Below are 21,252 nucleotides of genomic sequence, written 5' to 3' on the forward strand. Positions count from 1 at the left end.
GATAGTGGGTTTTTCTCCAGCTTTGTTTAGCTGTGTAGGTATCCAGAGTAGGTGTTCAATTCAGTTGCTCAGTTGTGTCTGACTCTTTGCTACCCCATGAACTGGAGCACGCCAGGCTTTCCGATCTATCACCATCTCCTGGAGCTTGCTCAAACTTTTGTCCATCGAGTCGGAGATGCCATCCAACCATCTCATCCTCTTTCATCCCCTTCTCCTCCTGCCTTCAATCTTTTTTGCAGCATCAGAGTCTTTCCCAATGAGTCAGTTCTTCGCATCAGGTGACCAAAGTATTAGAGCTTCAGCGTCAATCCTTCCAATGAATATTCAGGATTGATTTCCTTTAGGATTGACTGGTTTGATGTCCTTGCAGTCCAAGGGACTCTCAAGAGTCTTCTCCAACAACACAGTTCAAAAGCATCAATTCTCTGGTGCTCAGCTTTCTTTATGGTCCAACTCTCACATCCATACATGACTACTGGAAAGACCGTAGCTTTGATTAGACGGATCCTTGTTGGCAAAGTAATGTCTCTGCTTTTTAATATGAATTTTAAAATAACCACAAGTAAAATGAACAGTAGTCCCAGTATCAGCTTAGATATAATTCCAGTTTGTCTGATTCTCAGAAATGTTTTTTACACTTAATTTGGTTACATTAGACCCAGATGAGGTTTATACATTGCATCTGATTGCTGTGCCTCATAAGTCATTTAATATCAGTTTCCTTTTCATATCATTCATTTGTTGAGGAAATTGGGCCTTCTGTCATGTAGAACTTTCTGTTGTCTGCATCTGGCTGGCTGTATTCTTGTGGCATTATTTTAAGAGTTAAGAAAAAATTTTTTTACTCATAGTAAAATATACATAGCAAAATATGCTATCTTAATAATCATTTTAAGTGTGCAGTTCCGTAGTGTTAAGTATATTCACATTATTATGTCTTATGTTACTTTTACCATATTCCTCTGTCTCCTTACTTGGTGTAAACTGGTTCCAGATCTAGAGAGGCTTATTTGATTCAAGTTCAGTCTTGTAATTTTTTTTTGGATGAAGGGGCAAGAGTGTACATAGTATTGACATATAAGTCTAGTTGTCCTAATACTGAGATTGATCCTTGGGTTGAGGTCTTACAGCCTAATCTATTTAAATTTTTTCCACTGGACATTTTTCACCTGATTCCTTTATTAGCCATTAATGGTCATCCGTTTTTTTTATTAGAGGTTGTGAAATAGTGGTTTCTCTAATTATGTAACTTACTGCATTTATTAGCTAGAATTCTGTTAAGAACATTTCCTCAACTAGTTTCTGCCAGAAATGCTGGATAAATACTTGATTCTTTCCCTTTATTTTCCAACTTCAGGTGACAGGTTTTTTTTTTTTCCCATCAGAGTTTTGGATTCATACAGTTTAAAATTGATTCATGGTCTTCCTTTTGTTGTTCAGATTGTCTTATCTTGGCCAGTGGGACCTCTTCAAGCTAACTCCTATGCCCTTCACAGCTAGAGCATCTTTCTTAGTGTCCAGGCTTGTTTATATTTTTCCAATCCCATTCTTGAAATCTTCCATTTCTTTTAGGAGTTCCTGGTTTGTTTTGGTGGGAAATTGTGTTTAGAGATCATAATATGGATGTCTGCTTTTTAAAAAGATGTTATTTTCAGCTATTTGACTCTTTCAAATATTGATTGGTTTCTTTTCTTGATTCAACAGGCATGCCCAAAGAAAAATACGAGCCCCCTGACCCTCGGAGGATGTACACAATTATGTCCTCTGAGGAAGCAGCAAATGGAAAGAAATCTCATTGGGTGGAGCTTGAAATAAGTGGTAAGCCATACAGGGCTAAATTTATGGTTTGGGAGTTAAGATCTAGTAATGCCAATACACAAGGGAAGCAATGCTATATTTTACCAATGCTGATTTGTCTTAGAAGCTGAAATGTTCAGTAGAAAGAACATGGTTTGAGTCAAAGTTCAGAACCCATTCATTGCTTATTTTCTCACTGTCAGTGTCCTTTTATAAAAAGAAGAAGATAATATCAAAGATAAAATGAAAATAGCATATGTAGCGACTAGTATATAAAGGTTTGTTCTGTTCCTTAATTCTCTGATGACGTAGGGTAGGGATTTTTGTGTTATCCAGTTACAGGTTTCCAGTGAGGTGGGGAATGCCTGTTCTGCTGTAGATTCTGAGATAGATTTGTTTCTCCTTATTTTCTGAATTTGTGTTTCAGTCTGAGTCTTTGGGGACAGCCTTGTTCAGAAACACAAAATCTTGAAAGAGTTTGAAGCAGCTCTCAGGATTCCCTTCTGCCTTTAATGCAAGTCTTCAAAAATATGGCCAAGGGGCGTGATTGCTTCTTAAGGCAACCAGGGCTAAAGAAATTTTGTGTTCATGTTGGCCTAACATGCCTCCTCATGCTTTCCTTCTAGTTTTTCTTGACTCTTGCTTTCTGAAATAATATTGACCAAATTTTCTTTTCTTTCACCTGGCTGCCCTTGATATTTTTAAAAGTTTAATGCAACAAACATACTGAGTATATGCTATGTGTAAAACATTTTTCCAGGTGCTGTACTAGGCATATGTAAGATATATAGATGGGGGAAAAAAAAGGTCTGTTTCATTCTGACGCTTTTGGCATATTACTGAGTGAGAGGAAGGGACTATGCCAGTGTAAGTAACTAATAGACAAAATATAGCTGTGAAGTCTAAGTAGAAAAGTGCTGTACAGAAAGCAAAAGGAAGTAGTGATAGTAGCATCTCTCCCTTGTCAGCTCAAAGTTCTGATTAATTATTGAGTGAACCTAAGCACCTTCATGCAGCCATGGTAGAGGTTGGTACCTACATGGGTCTCTCCTGTTTTCCCTCTTCCAGTTTCTGGAGTGCTGGTGTAGAGTGGTGGGAGAGTGAAATTTCTCTCTTCTTTTGGCTGTCGTGTCGAATTTGATTTTCTCTCTCAGAGAGCCTTTGAAGCATAGGCAATTACCGTTCCAACTTCCCCTTTTAATTTCTGCAGGATTGGTATTTAACTATATTTTTCTTTTTTCAGTCTGTATTAGCAGTTTTTGAATTACAAGTCATTTGCTTCTAGGAAATTTGGATAATCTAGAAAGTGTTCACTTAGGTCAGTGAGGTTATATCTCTGAGGTGAAGGAGATTTTTCTCTGTCTGCTCACTCTACCTCATGTTTGGAACTCATTGGCAATTTTGAGTCATTGTTCTCTGCTTACTCTGAACTTTGGGAAGAGATCTGTGTAGAAGATAGGAATGAAAACGAGAGATTTTTCCTTTAAAATAGCATCTTAACAGTTTTATCTTTACCAAGTGTTGTGGAGGATAAGCTGTTGATTGAATAGGTCTGGTGGAACAGGACCTTGTAATTAACAAAACCGCTATCAGGAAGGTCACTTTATTATCTTAATACATGAATATAAACTCCAGTGTGTAGAAATTTTCAAGACTGAATTCATTTCATGCTAAGATGAGAGTTATTTCAAGGCTAGAGTTATCATGTATATTATATACTCTAGCATTCCTTAAGATCTGTGATACAAAATTCTAGGGATCTGAGGTCACTGAATTCTGGACCTGAAGTAATCTCATATATTCTTCTGGTTCTAGGGAGATGGGTGGTTAGATCCTTGTGCCATTTGGAGGTAGCCAGATAATCCAAATGACTGTTAGTCATTTACTTTTTTAAAGAAGGCCATTTTTTTAATGGTAAAATGAAACACAGATAAAGAAAACCCCAGAAGCATATTAGTGAATTATTTTAAGGCCAGAAGCCTAGTAATACCCAGGTCAAGAATTAGAGGTTTTCTGATCAGTCCAATAGGCATGAAACGCATGTGGCTACTGAGCATTTGAAATGTACTTAGATTAGTCCAGGGCTTCCCTCAGTGGCTCAGTGGCAAAGAATCCTCCTGCCAGTGCAGGGGCCATGGTTTCCATCCTTGGTTTGGGAAGATCTCACATGCCTTGGAACACCTAAGCCCATACGCCACAACTAGTGGGCCTGTGCTCTAGAACGCATGCTCTGCAGCAGGAGAAGCCACCGCAATGAAAAGCCTCTGCCTGCAGCAACTAGAGAAAGCCCATGTGCAGCAACGAAGATCTAGCACAACCAAAAATAAATAAATAAATCTGAAAAAGAAATGTCCTTAGTCCAAACTAGGATGTAGTCTAAGTATAAAACATATGCCTGATTTCAGAGACTTATAAAAAAGAGATGTAAAAGCCTTTGTTAATAACTTGATATTAATGAAATAAATGTTTTAGATATAGAGGATTAAATAAAATATTATATTACAGTTTAAAAAAAAGGAATTAGAAGTTTTTCACTTGTCCCAGAACCCCTTCCACACCACAGCCAAACACAATCCCTTCCCCACTCCCCAAAAGTAACTGTTACCCTAACTTTTATAGTAATCACTTCTTTTGTTTCCTTAGGGCTTGCCTGGTAGCTCAGATGGTAAAGAATCCGCCTGCAATGTGGGAGACCTAGGTTTGATCCCTGTGTTGGGAAGATTTCCTGGAGGAGGGCATGGCAGTATGGCAATACATCTCCAGTATTCTTGCCTGGAGAATCCCCATGGATGAGGAGCCTGGCGGGGTTGCACAGAGTTGGACACGACTGATGACTAAACACAAGTGTTACGAGTTTAGTGCTCAATTTACATGTTCCCCGTCCATCCTTTTCTTTACAATTTATCTGTTGAACTTCTTATTACCCTACAGTATGTATTCTCCTGCATGCAGTTCAACATGTTTTCCATCCATATTTGCAAGTAGGATGCAGAGACTTGATCAAGAGTTGGATTTAAGACCCTTGACAGGATTGAAGACTGCGTTATGTGTGTGGTATTATTCTTTTTCTTTAGGAGGCACATAAGATACAAAAGCCTTCTTTTCTACTGATGTTCAGTGCCTAGAGCCATTAATTCTTTGAAGGTTGCAAAATAGTGATACTCTTTTTTTTTTTTTTTTTTTTTAATTAGATGAGCTGTATCTGTTAAGAGATACTTTCCCTCATCTTAAAATTTTATTTTATCTTGGGCTTCCCAGGTGGTGCTAGTGGTAAAGAACCCTCCTGCCAATGCAGGAGACACAAGCGATGCTTGATCCTGGGTTGGGAAGATCCCCTGGAGGAGGGCATGGCGACCCACTCCAGTATTCTTGCCTGGAGAATCCCATGGACAGAGGAGCCTGGCGGGCTGCAGTCCACAGGCTCGCAAAGAGTCAGACACGACTGAGTGACCTATGGTGCACACAGTTGATTTATTCCCTCATTTATTAATTGATTGCTCAAGGTATAAATTTGTATAGGAGAGGTAGAAAAGAATGCTTCTTTCTTTCCTTTTATTTACGAGTTTTCAGGATAACCTGTTGTCCTTTGAAGGTGACCAATCAGATTTTTAAAGTTTCATTTTTAAAGTATCCAGTGGTTTAAGAATCTGACTTCCAATTCAGGGAATTCAGGGTTGATCCTTGCTCCAGGAACTAGGATCTCACATGCTGCAGGGCGACTAAGGCCTTGCGCCACAACTACTGAGCCGATGTGCCACAACTGGAGAGGCCCCCATGCCACAAGGAACAATCCCACGCCGCAGCTGAGGCCCTGCCCAGCCAAAAATAATTAAAGAAATAAAGTATATTACTGTTATATTTGGGTTTCAAACATATGCTGTGAGTTGTCATTATTCCTCTTTATTTTATTGCTTAAAATTGTCCTGTTTTGCCATAGGCTTGATGGCAGTCAGATTTTTTTTCATTATTCAGTTCAGTTCCGTTTCCCAGTCGTGTCCTACTCTTTGTGGCCCCATGGACTGCAGCATGCCAGGCTTCCCCATCCATCACTAACTCCTGGAGCTTGCTCAGACACGTCCATCGAGTTGGTGATGCCATCCAACCATCTCGTCGTCCTTCGTCCCTTTCTCCTTCTGCCTTCAATCTTTCCCAGCAGCAGGGTCCTTTCTAATGAGTTGGTTCTTTGTATCAGGTGGCCTGAGTATTGGAACTTCATCTTCAGCATCAGTCCTTCCAATGAATATTCAGGACTGATTTCCTTTAGGATTGACTGGTTTGATCTTGCAGTCCAAGGGACTCTCGAGAGTCTTCTCCACCCTCACAGTTCAAAAGCATCAATTCTTCGGTGCTCAGCTTTCTTTATAGTTCATTATTATTTTCTCTTTTTTGCTTAGATGCCCAAAGAATTTTTTCCCCTTAAAGTCAGTAATTTTTACTTGAATATATTTTGGTATTGGTTGTTCTACTTTGATATTCTTAGGTATAGTATGCTCTTTCAATGTGTAGTTTGAGTTTTTTCTCTTTTAATTTCAGGGAAGTTTGCTTGAAATTAAAATAGCTTGAATAGCTTTAGTGTTTGTTCTGAGTCCTTTCTTCACTTTTTCTTTCAGAGAGATTTATTCTCTGAATTTGAATATTTACATATTTGTCTCAGAATCACTTTTAAAGACCAAGTACAGTAAGTTCACTCCCTTACTGTTGTGATTCTTTTACATGTACAGTCAGACAGGCGTTCAGCCACCATCACAGTTACAATATGGAATGATTTCATCACTGCAGAAAACTTCACCCTGCTCCATTTTAGGCAGACTGTCCCCCCACTTTCGGCCCCTGGAAACTACTGAGTTTTAATTTTTTTTTTTTTTTTTTTTTGACTAAACTGTTTTAGGTTCATAGCACCTTTGATGTAAAGTACAGTGTACGATCCTTCCACTGTCAACATCCCCCACCAGAGTGGTGCATTTGTTACATCCATGAATCTGCTTTCGCACCCCAAGGTCATAGTTTATGTTAGAGTTCACTCTTGATATTGTAGATTTTTGGGTTTAGACAAACATATAATGACATGTATCCACCACTGTCATATCATACAGAGTAGTTTAACTGCCCCGAGAGTCCTCTGTGCTCTCCCTGTTCATTCCTGCTTCACTCTGCCTGAACCCCTGATCTTTTTACTCTCGCCATTGTTTTGCCTTTTCTATCCTTGGGATCAAACAGTGTGTAGACTTCTTAGATTGGGTTCTTTGACTTAGTAATATGCATTTAAGTTCCTCCATGTGTTTTCATGGCTTGATACTTCATATATTTTTAGTGCTAAGTGATATTCCATTGTCTAGATACATCACAGTTTATCCATTCACTTACTGAAGAACATCTTGATTATTTCCAAGTTTTGGCAATTATGAATAAAGCTGCTACAGATGTCTACATGCAGGTTTTTGTGTGTTTGATGTAGGTTTTCAACTCCTGGGTAAATGGCAAGGCGCGTGATGGTGAGAATGTTTAATTTTGTAAAAAAAAAAAAAAAAAGCCAGACTATTCCAAAATGGCTATTATTTGGCATTTCCACTAGCAGTGAATGAGAGTTCCTTTTGCTCTATATCCTCTCCAGCATTTGACATTGTTCTGGGTTTTGCCCATTATAATGGGTATGTATAGTGGTATCTCATTGTTGTTTTAATTTTCATTTCCCTGATGATGAAGGATTAAGAGGATCTTTTCATATACTTATTTACTATGGACATATCTTCATTGGCAAGGTGGTGTCTGTTCAGGTCCCATCCCCCCCTGCCCCCCCAGTTTTTTTTTTTTTAGATGTTTTTAAAAATTATTTTTAATTGGAGGATAATTGCTTTACAGTATTGTGTTGTTCTCTGCCATACATCAACATGAATCAGCCATAGGTATACATACATCCTCTCTCTCTTGAACCTCCCTCCCTCCTCCCACCCCATCCTGCCCCTGCATCATACAGCAAATTTTCATTGGCTGTCTGTTTTACATTATGGTAATATATGTGTTTTCATACTACACTTTCAATTCATCCCACCCTCTCCTTCCTCCACTGAGTTCATAAGTCTTTTCTCTTTCTGCAGTTCTTTGCTGCCCTGCAAATAGGTTCATCAGTACCAGACTTAGCAGCAGTAGCAGCATATATACACATTAATGTACAATACTCTTTCTGTCTTCATTCTATATAAAAAGTTCTAGATTCAGTCATTAGGACTGATTCAAATGTGTTCTTTTCTGTGGCTGAGTGAAATGTCATTTAATTTAGATGACCATTACATTACTACTGTAGGCAAGAATCCCTTAGAAGAAATGGAGTAGCCCTCATTGTCAACAAAAGAGTCTGAAATGCAGTTTTTGGGTACAGTCTCAAAAATGACAGAATGATCCTGTTCATTTACAAGGCAAACCATTCAATACCATAGTAATCTAAGTCTATCCCCCAACCACTAATGCTGAAGAAGCTGGAGTTGAACGGATCTGTGAAGAACTAAAAGACCTCCTAGAACTAACACCAAAAAAAAGATGTCCTTTTCATCACAGGGGACTAGAATGCAAAAGTAGGAAGTCAAGAGATACCTGGACTAACTGGCAAATTTGGCCTTTGAGTACAAAATGAGGCAGGCAAGGGCTCACCGTTTTGCCAAGAGAACAGACTGTTAATAGCAGACACCCTCTTGCAACAATACAAGAAACAACTCTATGCATAGACATCACCAGATGGTCCATACCAAAATCAGATTGCTTGTACATTTTGCAGCTGAAGATGGAGAAGCTCTATACAGTCAGCAAAAACAAGACCTGGAACTGACTGTGGCTCAGATCATGAACTCCTTATTGCCAAATTCAGACTTAAGTGGAAGAAAGTAGGGAAAACCATAAGACCATTCAGGTATGACCTAAATCAAGTCACTTGTGATTATACAGTGGAAGTGACAAATAAATTCAAGGGATTAGATCTGATAGAGGGCCTGAAGAAATACAGATGGAGGTTCATAACATTGTGTAGGAGGTGGTGATTAAGACCATCCTCAAGAAAAAGAACTGCAAACAGGCAAAATGGTTCCCTGAGGAGGGCTTACAAATAGAAGAGAAGCGAAAGGCAAAGGAGAAAAGGAAAGATATATCCATCTGAATGCAGAGTTCCGAAGAATAGCAAGGAGAGAGAAGAAAGCCTTCCTCAGTGATCAGTGCAAAGAAATAGAGGAAAACAATAGAATGGGAAAGACTAGAGATTGCTACAAGAAAATTAGAAATACCAAGGGAATATTTCATGTGAAGATGGGCTCGATAAAGGACAGAAATGGTATGGATCTAACAGAAGCAGAAGATATTAAGACGTGGCAAGAATACACAGAAGAATTGTACAAAAATATGAGTGATGCGGATAACCATGATGGTGTGATGACTCATGTAGAGCCAGACATCCTGGAGTGCAAAGTCAAATGGGCTTTAGGAAGCATCACTGTGAACAAAGCTAGTGGAGGTGATGGAATTTCAGCAGAGATATTTCAAATCCTAAAGGATGATGCTGTGAAAGTGTTGCACTCAATATGCCAGCAAATTTGGAAAAATTTGGAAGTGGCCACAGGACTGGGAAAGGTCAGGTTTCATTCTAGTCCCAAAGAAAGGCAATGCCAGAGAATGTTCAAACTACCACATAATTGCACTCATCTTATGTGCTAGCAAAGTAATGCTGAAAATTCTCCAAGCCAGGCTTCAACAGTACATGAACTGAGAACTTACAGGTGTTTAAACTGGATTTACAAAAGACAGAGGAACCAGAGATCAAATTGCCAACATCCATTGGATGATAGAAAAAATCAGAGAATTCCAGCAAAATGTCTGCTTCATTGACTACACTAAAGCCTTTGACTGTGGGGATCACAACAAACTGTGGAAAATTCTTCAAAAGATGGGAATACCAGACCACCTTACTTGCCTCCTGAGATACCTGTATGCAGGTCAGGAAGCAACAGTTAGAACTGTACATGAAACAGTGGACTGGTTCCAAATTGGGAAAGCAATATGTCAAGGCTGTATATTGTCACCCTACTTATTTAACTTATATGCAGAGTACATTGTGCAAAATGCCGGGCTGAATGAAGCTCAAGCTGGAATCAAGATTTCTGGGAGAAATATCAATAACCTCAGATATGTACATGACACCATCCTTACGGCAGAAAGTGAAGAGGAACTAAAGAGCCTCTTAGTGAAAGAGGAGAGTGAAAAAACGGACTTAAAACTCAACATTCAAAAACAAAGATCATGGCCTCTGGTCTCATCACTTCATGGCAGATAGATGGGGAAACAATGGAAACAGTGACAGACTTTATTTTTGGGGGCTCCAAAATCAGTGGATCTGGTGAGTGCAGTCATGAGATTAAAACATGCTTGCTCCTTAGAAGGAAAGCTATGACCAACCTAAACAGCATATTAAAAAGCAGAGAGATTACTTTGCTGACAAAGGTTCGTATAGTTGAAACTATGGTTTTTCCAGTAGTCATGTACAGATGGGGAACTGGACCATAATGCTGAGTGCTGAAGAATTGATACTTTTGAACTGTGGTATTGGAGAAGACTCTTGAGAGTTCCTTGGAACACAGGCAGATCCAACCAGTCCATCCAAAAGGAAATCAGTCCTGAATATTCATTTGAAGGACTGATGCTAAAGCTGAACCTCCAGTACTTTGGCTACATGCGAAGTAGTGAAGTGAAATCTCTCAGTCATGTCCAACTGTTTGCGACCCCATGGACAGTAGCCTGCACCAGGCTCCTCCGTCCATGGGATTTTCTAGGTAGGAGTACTGGAGTGGGTTGCCATTTCTTTCTCCAAGGAAGAACTGTCTGATTGGAAAAGACTCTGATACTGGGAATGATTGAAGGCAGGAGGAGAAGGGGATGACAGAGGATGAGATGGCTGGATGGCATCACTGACTCGATGGACATGAACTTGAGTAAGCTCCGGGAGTTGGTGATGGACAGGGAGGCCTGGCGTGCTGTGATTCATGGGGTCGCAGAGTCAGACACGACTGAGCGACTGAACTGAACTGAAAATGTCATTGTGTATATGTACCACAACAACTTCTTTATCCATTCATCTGTTGATGAACGTCTAGGTTGCTTCTATGTTCATGTTGTTGTTTTTCAGTCACTAAGTTATGTCTGACTCTTTGTGATCCCATGGACTGCAGCATGCCAGGCTTCCCTGTCCTTCAGTATCTCCTGGAGTTTGCTCAAACTCATGTTCATTGAGTCAGTGATGCCATCCAACCATTTCATCCTCTGTCTCCCCCTTCTCCTCCTGCCCTCAATCTTTCCCAGGATCAGAGTCTTTTCCAATGAGTCAGGTGTTCGCATCAGGTCACCAGAGAATGGGAGCTTTAACTTAAGGTTTGCATGGGTCCTTCTAATGAATATTCAGGGTTGATTTCCTTTAGGATTGAGTGGTTTGATCTCCTTGCTGTCCAAGGGACTCTCAAGAGTCTTCTCCAACACCACAGTTAGAAAGCATGAGTTCTTTGGCACTCAGCCTTCTTTTTGGTCCTGCTACCGAGTCCAGGCTAAATCTGTTCATAGCAAGTCAGTGAAAATCAGATGAGGTGTTGGGACCAGGAAGATGGGTGCCTTGTGCCTCAAAAAAAACTATCATGTTGGGGCCTGGATGTCAGATTCTTCTATGAATCAGGGATGAGGGGAAGTGAGGAAACAAAGTAAAAAGATCATTTCATTCCTGCAAATATCTCTTAGAATGGCAATACTCAGGTAGGGGGATATATTAGTTTCACTTTTTCACAGTCATTTCATGGGTAGTATGAAATGGAATATTGCCTGTCATACAACAAAGATGCCACATTTATCTGTGATTCCAGCCTCTCGAATTGTGAATTTCTGGGGCGAGCCTGTGAGCAGAAAATGAAGGATGCCTCACATGCCGTGCCTCATGCTGAGCCATTTGCCACACAAATGATTTAAGTTGTCACAGTCCTTCACAGGTGGGCTGGGTCAGGTTATCTTCCTGAGGCACACCATTATGTATGCTTAATAACAAAAAGGGTTAAAGTCACAGAAGCTGTTCTGGTGTAAATTCAAAATTAACCCTTCTTGGTTACAGTCCAACTCTAGTATCATTACGTGACTGCTGGTTTGACGATCCAGACCTTGTCAACAAAGTAGTGTCTCTCCTTTTTTAATATGCTGTCTAGGTATGTAACAGTTTTCCTTCCAAGGGCCAAGTGTTTTTAATTTCATGGTTGCAGTGATTTTGGAGCCCAAGAAAATAGTCTGTCATTGTGTCTGTTTTTCTTCCTGTCTATTTTCTGTGAAGTGATGGGACTGGATGCCATGATCTTAGTTTTTTGAATGTTGAGTTTTAAGCCAGCTTTTTCACTGTCCTCTTTCACCTTCACAAGAGGGTCTTTAGTTTCTCTTCCATGTCCTAGCTATATACAATAGTGCTGCAGCAAACATTGGGATACATGCGTCTCTTTCATTTATGAAAGAGTATATGCCCAGTAGAGGGATTGTTGGGTCATATGGTGTGTTTTACTCCTAGTTTTTTTAAAGGAATCTCCCTATACTGTTCTCCATAGTGGCTGTATAAGTTTATATTCCCACCAACAGTGCGAGAGAGTTTCCTTTTCTCCACTCCCTCTCGAGTATTGTAGATTTTTTGATGATGGCCATTCTGACCAGTGTGAGGTGGTCAGTGTAGTTTTGATTTGCATTTCTGAAGGAGATCAGCCCTGGGATTTCTTTGAAAGGAATAATGCTAAAGCTGAAACTCCAGTACTTTGGCCACCTCATGCGAAGAGTTGACTCATTGGAAAAGACTCTGATGCTGGAAGGGATTGGGGGCAGGAGGAGAAGGGGATGACAGAGGATGAGATGGCTGGATGGCATCACTGACTCGATGGACGTGAGTCTGAGTGAACTCCGGGAGTTGGTGATGGACAGGGAGGCCTGGCCTGCTGTGATTCATGGGGTCGCAGAGTCGGACACAACTGCGACTGAACTGAACTGAACTGAATACTGTGTGATGTTGAGCATCTTTTCATGTGTCTGTATGTCTTCTTTGCAGAAATGTCTGTTTAGGTCTTCTGCCCATTTTTTGATTGGGTTGTTGGTTTTCCTGATGTTGAGCTGTATGAGCTTTTTACATATTCTGGAGATTAATGATTTGTCAGTTGTTACTTTTGAAATTATTTTCCCCCATTCTGATCTTTTAATTTTGTTTATTGTTTCCTTTGCTCTGCAGAAACTTTTAAGTTTAATTAATTCCCATTTGTTTATTTTTGTTTTTATTTCCATTACTCTAGGAGGTGGGTCAAAGAGGATCTTGCTGTGATGTATGTCAGAGAATGTATTGCCTGTGTTTTCCTCTAAGAGGTTTATAGTTTCTGGTTTTACATCTAGGTCTTTAATCCATTTTGAGTTTATTTTTCTGTATGGTGTTAGGAAGTGTTCTTGTTTCATTCTTTTACACGTAGCTGTCCAGTTTTCCCAGCACCTCTTATTGAAGAGACTTTGCCCATTTTTTAATTGAGTTGTTTTCCTGTTGAGTTTTAAGAGTTCTTTGTATAAATAACAGTCCCTTATCAGCTATATCTTTGCAAGTGTTTTCTCCCGGTCTGGCTTGTCTTTTCATTCTCCTAACAGTCTTCCATTGAGCAGAAGTTATTTTAATGAAGTCCAGTTTATTATTTCTTTCACAGATTGTGCTTTTGGTATTATATGTAGTCATTGGAGAAGAGTGAAACAGAGACCAGAAACAGACCCCCATAAATACCAATAGACCCACATAAATATGTAGTCATTGCAAACTCAAAATCATGTAGGTTTTCTCCTATGTTGTTTTCCAGGAGTTTTATGGTTTTGTGTTTTATGTTTATTTCTATGATCCATTTTGAGTCCGTTTTTATGAAGAGTGTGAGGCTAGATTTTTTTTTTACTCGTGGATGTTCCAGCACCTTTCATTGAAATGACTTTTCTCTATAGTATTGCCCTTGCTCCTTTGTCAGAGATCAGTTGACTGTATTTATGTGCATCTGTTTCTGGTTTCTTGTTCATTCTTTTGCCAATACCACAGTCTTGATTACTGTAACTTTGTAGTATTGAAGTCAGGTAGCATCCAATTTTTATTCTTCAGTTTTGTGTTGGCTATTCTGTATCTTTTCCTCCTCTATATAAACTTTAGAATTAGTTTGTCAGTATCCACAGAGTAACTTATTTGGCATTTAGAAGTCTTATGTTCTTTTATCATTTCTTAATACCTTTCAGCTCATTTTGAAATTGTAGGTGATAGTTTTGGGGTGTGTTTGGTATGTTTTTGTTGTCTGTAGGGAGTTTTTCCTGCTCCTTATATATATGTTTTCCTGTTATTTATATATGTTTTTCTTATATAATTTTTAGAACTATATGACAACTTTTATAGGATTTGACCTTATAACTTCTGTTCATTTTTATTTAAATTTAATTTTTATGAACTTTTAGGTGTGATTCAGGATAGTTTTTCTAACTTTAGAGCTCCTTCTCCTTTGTTTTTTGTTTGCAGAGCATTCACAGTTGTGGTAATGTATTTTATTTTCTGAAACTTTCTGGTTCTGTTCCCTTCTTTCATTTTTATCTGGACTTTTCCCCCCTTTATCTCTTTTATACCTGTCGTACATTATTTTATTTCCTATTTTTTTGAGTTTTTTTTCTTGTTTCTCAGTGTGGGGCCTTGGCTGGTCAGTTTGGAGAAATTCTGGGACCCAGGCTACTGTGAAATGTACTATCTCCTGCCATATCAATAAACAAGAAATGTCACAGCCATCAGCAGTTTCGGGCCTCCAGATGTGAGTGAGGGCTCTCAAAACGGAACACAGGGCAATCCAGCACAAGTTGCCACCTTCCCCTGCCCCGTGTGGTGATTGCTGAGGCGCTGAGGGGAATGGAGGCAGCAGCCAGCCCCACTCCTTAGGGTGAAGGTGAACAAGGCATTAAGGATGTAAGCAATCAGGAAACTGGATTTGGCTCCAGATAGCTGAGATGCATATGACAGGAATGAATTCAGTGAGCCCAGAAGCTTGCATCTTCCCTTACAGAGAGGAATACCAAATTCCTTAACTCAGTATCTGAGTTTCCTTACCTCGCGGTAATCTTTGATGTTCAGACTGCCTGCTCTCTTTGTTGCAGACTTTGTTGCAAACTGACTCCCCCTTTAGTGTCCTCTTCAGATCTCCAGAGCTTTCAGTCTGTGTAGTCTCTCCTCTTTGGTGCTTTTGCCCTGTCACCTATAGCCACCTTGGCATCTTTGGACTCCCAGCATCATCTCTTCAGTTTACATAATGTTGCCAGACTCCATTTGGCAATGTACTACTCCTTGTACTACTTTGGAAACTGTAGCAGTAAAGTGGAACAGACTTAAGGGCTCACCTTGTTTTCCGTCTCATCAGTGATCACTGTTCTGTGTTGCCTATTGTCTGTCCAATGCCTTAAACTCAATATTTCATATATTTGTCTGGTTTTTTAGTTGCTTTAGGTGGGAGGGTAAATCCAGATCATGTTACTCTATCTTGCTTAAAATTAAGTCTGTCAGTTTTTTTTTTTTTTCTCTTTAATATTGTGTTTGGTAACTCCAGTATCTAAATCTCCTGGGCGTTCTGTTTTGCTGTTTCTCTTTTTTCTTCTGTTTTTCATTTGTTTGGTCTGGTAATGTTTATTAAATAATAGGAATTATATGTTAAATGGTAGAATAATTTGATGGTCTGGATGGTATTCTTTTTCTTAGGAGTGAATTTTCTTTTTTGTTTGTCAGACAGTTCTGTAAGGAGTGACCTTAATCTAATCAGGGATTCATTCATCTCATTTAAACTTGGTGTTGGCATTGGTTTTAAGAGTTGACTTACTGCAGAGTCACCCCTATTCCATTTATAGATGCCAGCTGGAATCTTGATGGTTGACAGAATCAAATTCCTTAGTGGTTCAATTCCTGTTTTGCATTCCCAGCTGTGTAAGAGGACTTAATGTTGTGCTCAACACTTCACCCTCTCGGCCCCAACTTTCATTTCATCTGCTTGCTTCTGCTGCTTGTGATTCAATTCATTCTTTCAGAAATAATGTGGTGGGATGTGTCTCACTCATTACTTCTATATTTGCTTCCCTTTTCTCCAGGTTCTTTGTCTCTCATGTCTTGCTGCCTCTATAGTCCTCCATTTCTTTTGAACCACTCAAAAGTGGTGGTTTTCCTCTTTTTTAACTTAGTTTTTCTTTTGCTCAGTGGGATTATTGGTCAGCAACAAATGGCTCTCATTATAGTGTTGGAAATGCTCTCAAACGGTGTTGCAGGAATAAAACAGACAATTGAAAATGGCTCTGCAAGGTAGTCTTTACTTCTTCAGAAGGGTGTGCTACAGACTCAGGTCTGGGAGCAAGCACACCAAATGGGAAGTCTGTTTGGTCTATTCCTAAGATGCAGATTCCCTCCCCTGGCTCCTCATAGATTGAGGACCACAGAGTTTTACAGTCTTTCCCAGACATTGCCTAAGTTTTTTATTGGACAATTGATAACTGTTTTCCCCACTCTTTTAGTTCTTTGCACATGTCCAGGATAAAGCCCACAAACTTAGCCTGCCAAAATGTTCTTACGAGGAAGGAGAATCAGGACGTGAAGAGCAAAGGATTGATACCGAGCCACCATTTAGAAATCTTATTCACAAGCTGGCTATAGACCTTTCTGTTCAACTATTCTAAGAATGAATCACTTCTTTATTTCTTATACCTTCTCCTTTGATAGAAAAGACCATAAAGTGAAAAGTGAAGTCGCTCAGTTGTGTCTGACTCTTTGCGACCCCATGGACTGTAGCCTCCTCCATCCGTGGAATTTTCTAGGCAAGAGTACTGGAGTGGGTTGCCATTTCCTTCTCCAGGGAATCTTCCCGACACAGGCATCAAACCCAGGTCTCCCTCATTGTGGGTGAAGGCTTTACCATCTGAGCCACCAGGGAATCCCAGAAAAGACCATATCTTTCTTAAATAATTGGAAACAAATACAGATGTGTACTAATTTGAAAATTCTGCTTAAAGAATCTGCAGATACCAAACTTCTTTCCTGTTCCTCATTTGGTGGTGGTCTTACTGTTTTTTCATTGTGTGGGGTAACACTGGTTACCTGTTTTTAGGTACATCTGTAGCCCAGAATAACTGCTTATTCCCAGGCTCTTGAGGTAGCAGTGTAGGGCAAGGACAATATACTGATCAGAGCTGCTCCCAGGAATCTTGCTCCCAGGAATCTTCCAGTAAGTAGAGCCTTAAATCTGCACTCCTTGGTAGTCATTAAATGATCTTCGAACTAGGTGACCTGGCTGTAGGTTACATATCAGTCTTAACTACTTTGTGACATTTTCTAGCATTTTGAAAGCTTGAGTTTATCACGAAGTTAATCTCTATTCAGACTTAACTGTTTTCCACTGGAAAGTGATAGACCATGTCTCCCAAATTCTGAATCAAATACTTCTGATTAAAAAAAATTTTTTTTTTAATATTGTTTTTGGTTCTTTGATAATGTGGTAAGTAACTTCAGAGTCAGTTAGCTTTCATTATGTTATCAGCTTGTCCATGCCCACCCTCTGGACAACCCTGGTGTCTGCTGTATGGAAGTTCATAGTGGGGATGGGTAAACAGGAGAGGAGGGAGACCCAAGGAGATAACAGCAGATACTGAATGGTGGCTCTGAGGCCATCATTAGAATCACTTATATGTCACTCATTCATTTATTGAAACTTTGGTGGGACAGAAGATTTCAGTAATCCAGCAGACTGTAGGAAGAAATTCCTTCAAGAAGGTACTTAATCAAACCTTGATAAATACAGGGGAGAAAGCTTGAACTGTTTGTCATTTTTAAGATTGTCTTAACCAGGAATCACAGAAAGCATCCTTAAAATAGCTGACTTTTGAGTTAATGATATTAGGAGAGGGTGGAGTTAACAACATCTTAGGAAGAGGGGACATGGAGAATATAAAGTACAATGGAAGTCTCTCATCCCCTTGTTACACTTCCTAGCAATCACAGGCACATGACCATTCACATACAGCTTTATTAATTTCTTTTGCATGCTTTTAGAGTCCCTCTATGTATATATAAAATAAATTCTTGTTCCATCCCTTATTTTTAACTCAAAAGGTGTTGTACATTATATACAAATTTGCACTGGGCTCTTTCTTTAAACGTAACGTGTTTTAGAGAGATTTCTTAACATGTATATTGATATGTTTTAAACTCCATATATTCTGTCACATGTATACTGTAATTTCAGTGGTACAGTACTGATGTCTGACAAGCAGTGCTGTAGTAAATAAACTTGTAGGTGATTTTGTATTTCTGCTAATAAATCTATAAGTCAGAGGGTATATGCATTTATAGTTTTGACAGATGTAACGTAATGATTGGATGGGAAGAATAAAACAATGATTTCTTACTCTTTTACTATAGGGAGTCAAGTGTAAAAGTGAAGCATGCAGTTAAAACTGTAAAGAATCAGCTTTAATGTTTTTTAGAACTTAGCTTAACCATAGAGGGATTTTAGAAAATCTTCTGTAGCAAAAGAAAACAAAGTTTGAAGGTCTGTATTTCCATTATTTTTTCATTTTTTTCTTTTATTAAATCAAATTTAAAGAAGCTTTCAGTCCATTTTCATTGCTTTTTATATTAACATATTAATGTGATACAATGGTAGTCATGCTAGGTGATAGAATTTTGGTTTTTTTAAAAATGATGCTGTGTTACCACGTGGTAGAGCTACTTAGTGTTAGTTCAGTTCAGTCACTCTGTTGTGTCTGCCTCTTTGCAACACCATGGACTGTAGCTCTTAGTGTTAGAGCCAGACTAGAACGTAAGTCCCCTGACTTGAATGCATCATTCTTTTCTGCATCACACTGTGATGGTCATTTTATTTTCAACTAACATTTTCACCTTTCTCTCAATTTTTGTGTTTTTCCTAATAACTTAGTTTTAGTCTTCCCATTCTCAAGTTCTAGGCTTTTTGCTTTGAGCTATAATCTTTTGCTTAAATCAGATCTGTTTAGTTTGAACAAGCTGCATCTTTTTGTTGCTATTAGGACATGAAAATGGCAACTCACTCTGGTGTTCTTGCCTGGAGAATCCCAGGGACGGCGGAGCCTGGTGGGCTGCTGTCTATGGGGTCGCACAGAGTCAGACACGACTGAAGTGACTTAGCAGCAGCAGGACATGAATTCCTTCCCACAAGAGTTCAGCAATGTGTATATATACCTTTGTGATTGCGTTTTCCTTTATGAATTGAAATTTTTGTTAACTCAAATGCTTGGTGCATTAAGTTCATTTTCTCCCTCGCCAATCCTACTATTTTTAAACTAAGCGTTATTACTGTATTTAATCTGCCAAGTGTTTTCCTTAGCACCCTTTGTGTATTTTAATCTGGTCTCTTTCCTTCCTTTTAATCCAATTTGCAAATCTTAAAATTGAATCTTCCTTTTGTAAGCTTGCAGATTCCCTTGCTAGAAGCCTGAAATCCTAGTCTTGAACTTCAACAGGAGTTTAGACTGGAGAAAAATTTAAATTACCACCGTTTCCAATTATAGTTGATTCTCATTATTCACTGTAGTCATGTTCTATATAACTACCTGAATTAGCAAATACTGAACTGTTACTCTCAGATGAAATCGTGAGGTTCCTAGCAACCTCTGGTGGTAATATTTCTGTCAGCTGATGATACATAAGCTGTTTGACGTGTGTTTCTATTTAAAGACAACTTATTTAATGTATGTTGTCACTCATTAAACTCATGACCAGCAACACTGTAACTTGTGCCTGAAGGAAGCTTATCTAAGGCATATCACACAGCCTTGTGTTTAGCACTACACTTAGGGGCTGTAATCACTCATAAAGCAAAACAATGCAAAAACTGGCAGCAAATAGTGAAAAAGATAACTTGTTTACATTGTGAGAGCAGCAACAAGAAAGAGTATTACCTGTTGGACCTCAGCTGGAACCTTGGGCAACTCCAGTTTTTACTACTCTGTGCTTATTTGTGAATGACTATGAAATTGTAAGAATTGATTTGGCAATTAGAAATAAATTTGAAGTGAAGTGAAGTGAAAGTTGCTCAGTTGTGTCCATCTCTTTGCAACTCCGTGGAGTGGGTAGCCTTTCCCTTCTCCAGGGGATCTTCCCAACCCACGGTTTGAACCTAGGTCTCCCACACTGCAGGTGGATTCTTTACCAGCTGAGCCACCAGGGAAGCCCGAGAATACTGGAGTGGGTAGCTTATCCCTTCTCCAGTGGATCTTCCTAACCCAGGAATCGAATCAGGGTCGTCTCCATTGCAGGCAGATTCTTTATCACCTGAGCTATCAGGGAAGCCCAGGGAATAGGCAGATTTGCAAATACAGAATCCAGGAGTAATGAAGATCAGCTGTAATTCCTGATATTTCATTAGAGTTTCAGAGATTTAGTCAAGATTTCTTCCTTGTTTTATCTCAATCTGCAAGTGGGAGATAGTGATTTCTCTATAGATAATCCTAATTATAACACCCCAAAAAGATGTCCTTTTCATTATAGGGGACTGGACTGCAAAAGTAGGAAGTCAAGAAACACCTGGAGTAACAGGCAAATTTGGCCTTGGAGTACGGAATGAAGCAGGGCAAAGGCTAATAGAGTTTTGCCAAGAGAACGCACTAGTCATAGCAAACACTCTCTTCCAACAACACAAGAGAAGACTCTACACATGGACATCACCAGATGGTCAACACCAAAGATGGAGAAGCTCTCTACAGTCAGCAAAAACAAGACCAGGAGATGACTGTGGCTCAGATCATGAACTCCTTATTGCCAAATTCAGACTGACATTGAAGAAAGTAGGGAAAACAACTAGACCATTCAGGTATGACCAGAATCAAATCCCTTATGATTATACAGTGGAAGTGAGAAATAGATTTAAGGGGCTAGATATGATAGAGTGCCTGGTGAACTATGGATGGAGGTTTGTGACATTGTACAGGAGACAGGGATCAAGACCATCTCCATGGAAAGAAATGCAAAAAAGCAAAATGGCTCTCTGGGGAGGCCTTACAAATAGCTGTGAAAAGAAGAGAAGCGAAAAGCAAAGGAGAAAGGAAAGATATAAGCATCTGAATGCAGAGTTCCAAAGAATAGCAAGGAGAGATAAGAAAGCCTTCCTCAGCGATCAATGCAAAGAAATAGAGGAAAACAACAGAATGGGAAAGACTAGAGATCTCTTCAAAAAAATTAGAAATACCAAGGGAACATTTCATGCAAAGATGGGCTTGATAAAGGACAGAAATGGTATGGACCTAACAGAAGCAGAAGATATTAAGAAGAGGTAGCAAGAATACATAGGAGAACTGTACCAAAAAGAGCTTCATGACCCAGATAATCATGAGGATGTGATCACTGACCTAGAGCCAGAA

The 21,252-nt window shown here is 39.3% G+C and overlaps 1 protein-coding gene across 3 annotated transcripts in view; it reads left to right on the plus strand.

Annotated features, from left to right (window-relative positions):
* Positions 1-21,252, plus strand: part of CNOT6 (CCR4-NOT transcription complex subunit 6) — an 84,404-nt gene that overhangs the window by 19,054 nt on the left and 44,098 nt on the right. For 2 of the 3 annotated variants that reach the window (XM_025293982.3, XM_006080749.4), the window contains exon 2: positions 1,705-1,818. The exons of the other annotated variant lie outside the window; for it this stretch is intronic. In XM_025293982.3, the coding sequence (XP_025149767.1) occupies positions 1,707-1,818 (112 nt within the window). In that variant the 5' untranslated portion in view covers positions 1,705-1,706. The remainder of the gene's footprint in view (positions 1-1,704; positions 1,819-21,252) is intronic. 3 annotated transcript variants of the gene reach the window in all.

This window comes from Bubalus bubalis, chromosome 9 (assembly GCF_019923935.1).
Source record: "Bubalus bubalis isolate 160015118507 breed Murrah chromosome 9, NDDB_SH_1, whole genome shotgun sequence".
Lineage (NCBI taxonomy): Eukaryota > Metazoa > Chordata > Mammalia > Artiodactyla > Bovidae > Bubalus > Bubalus bubalis.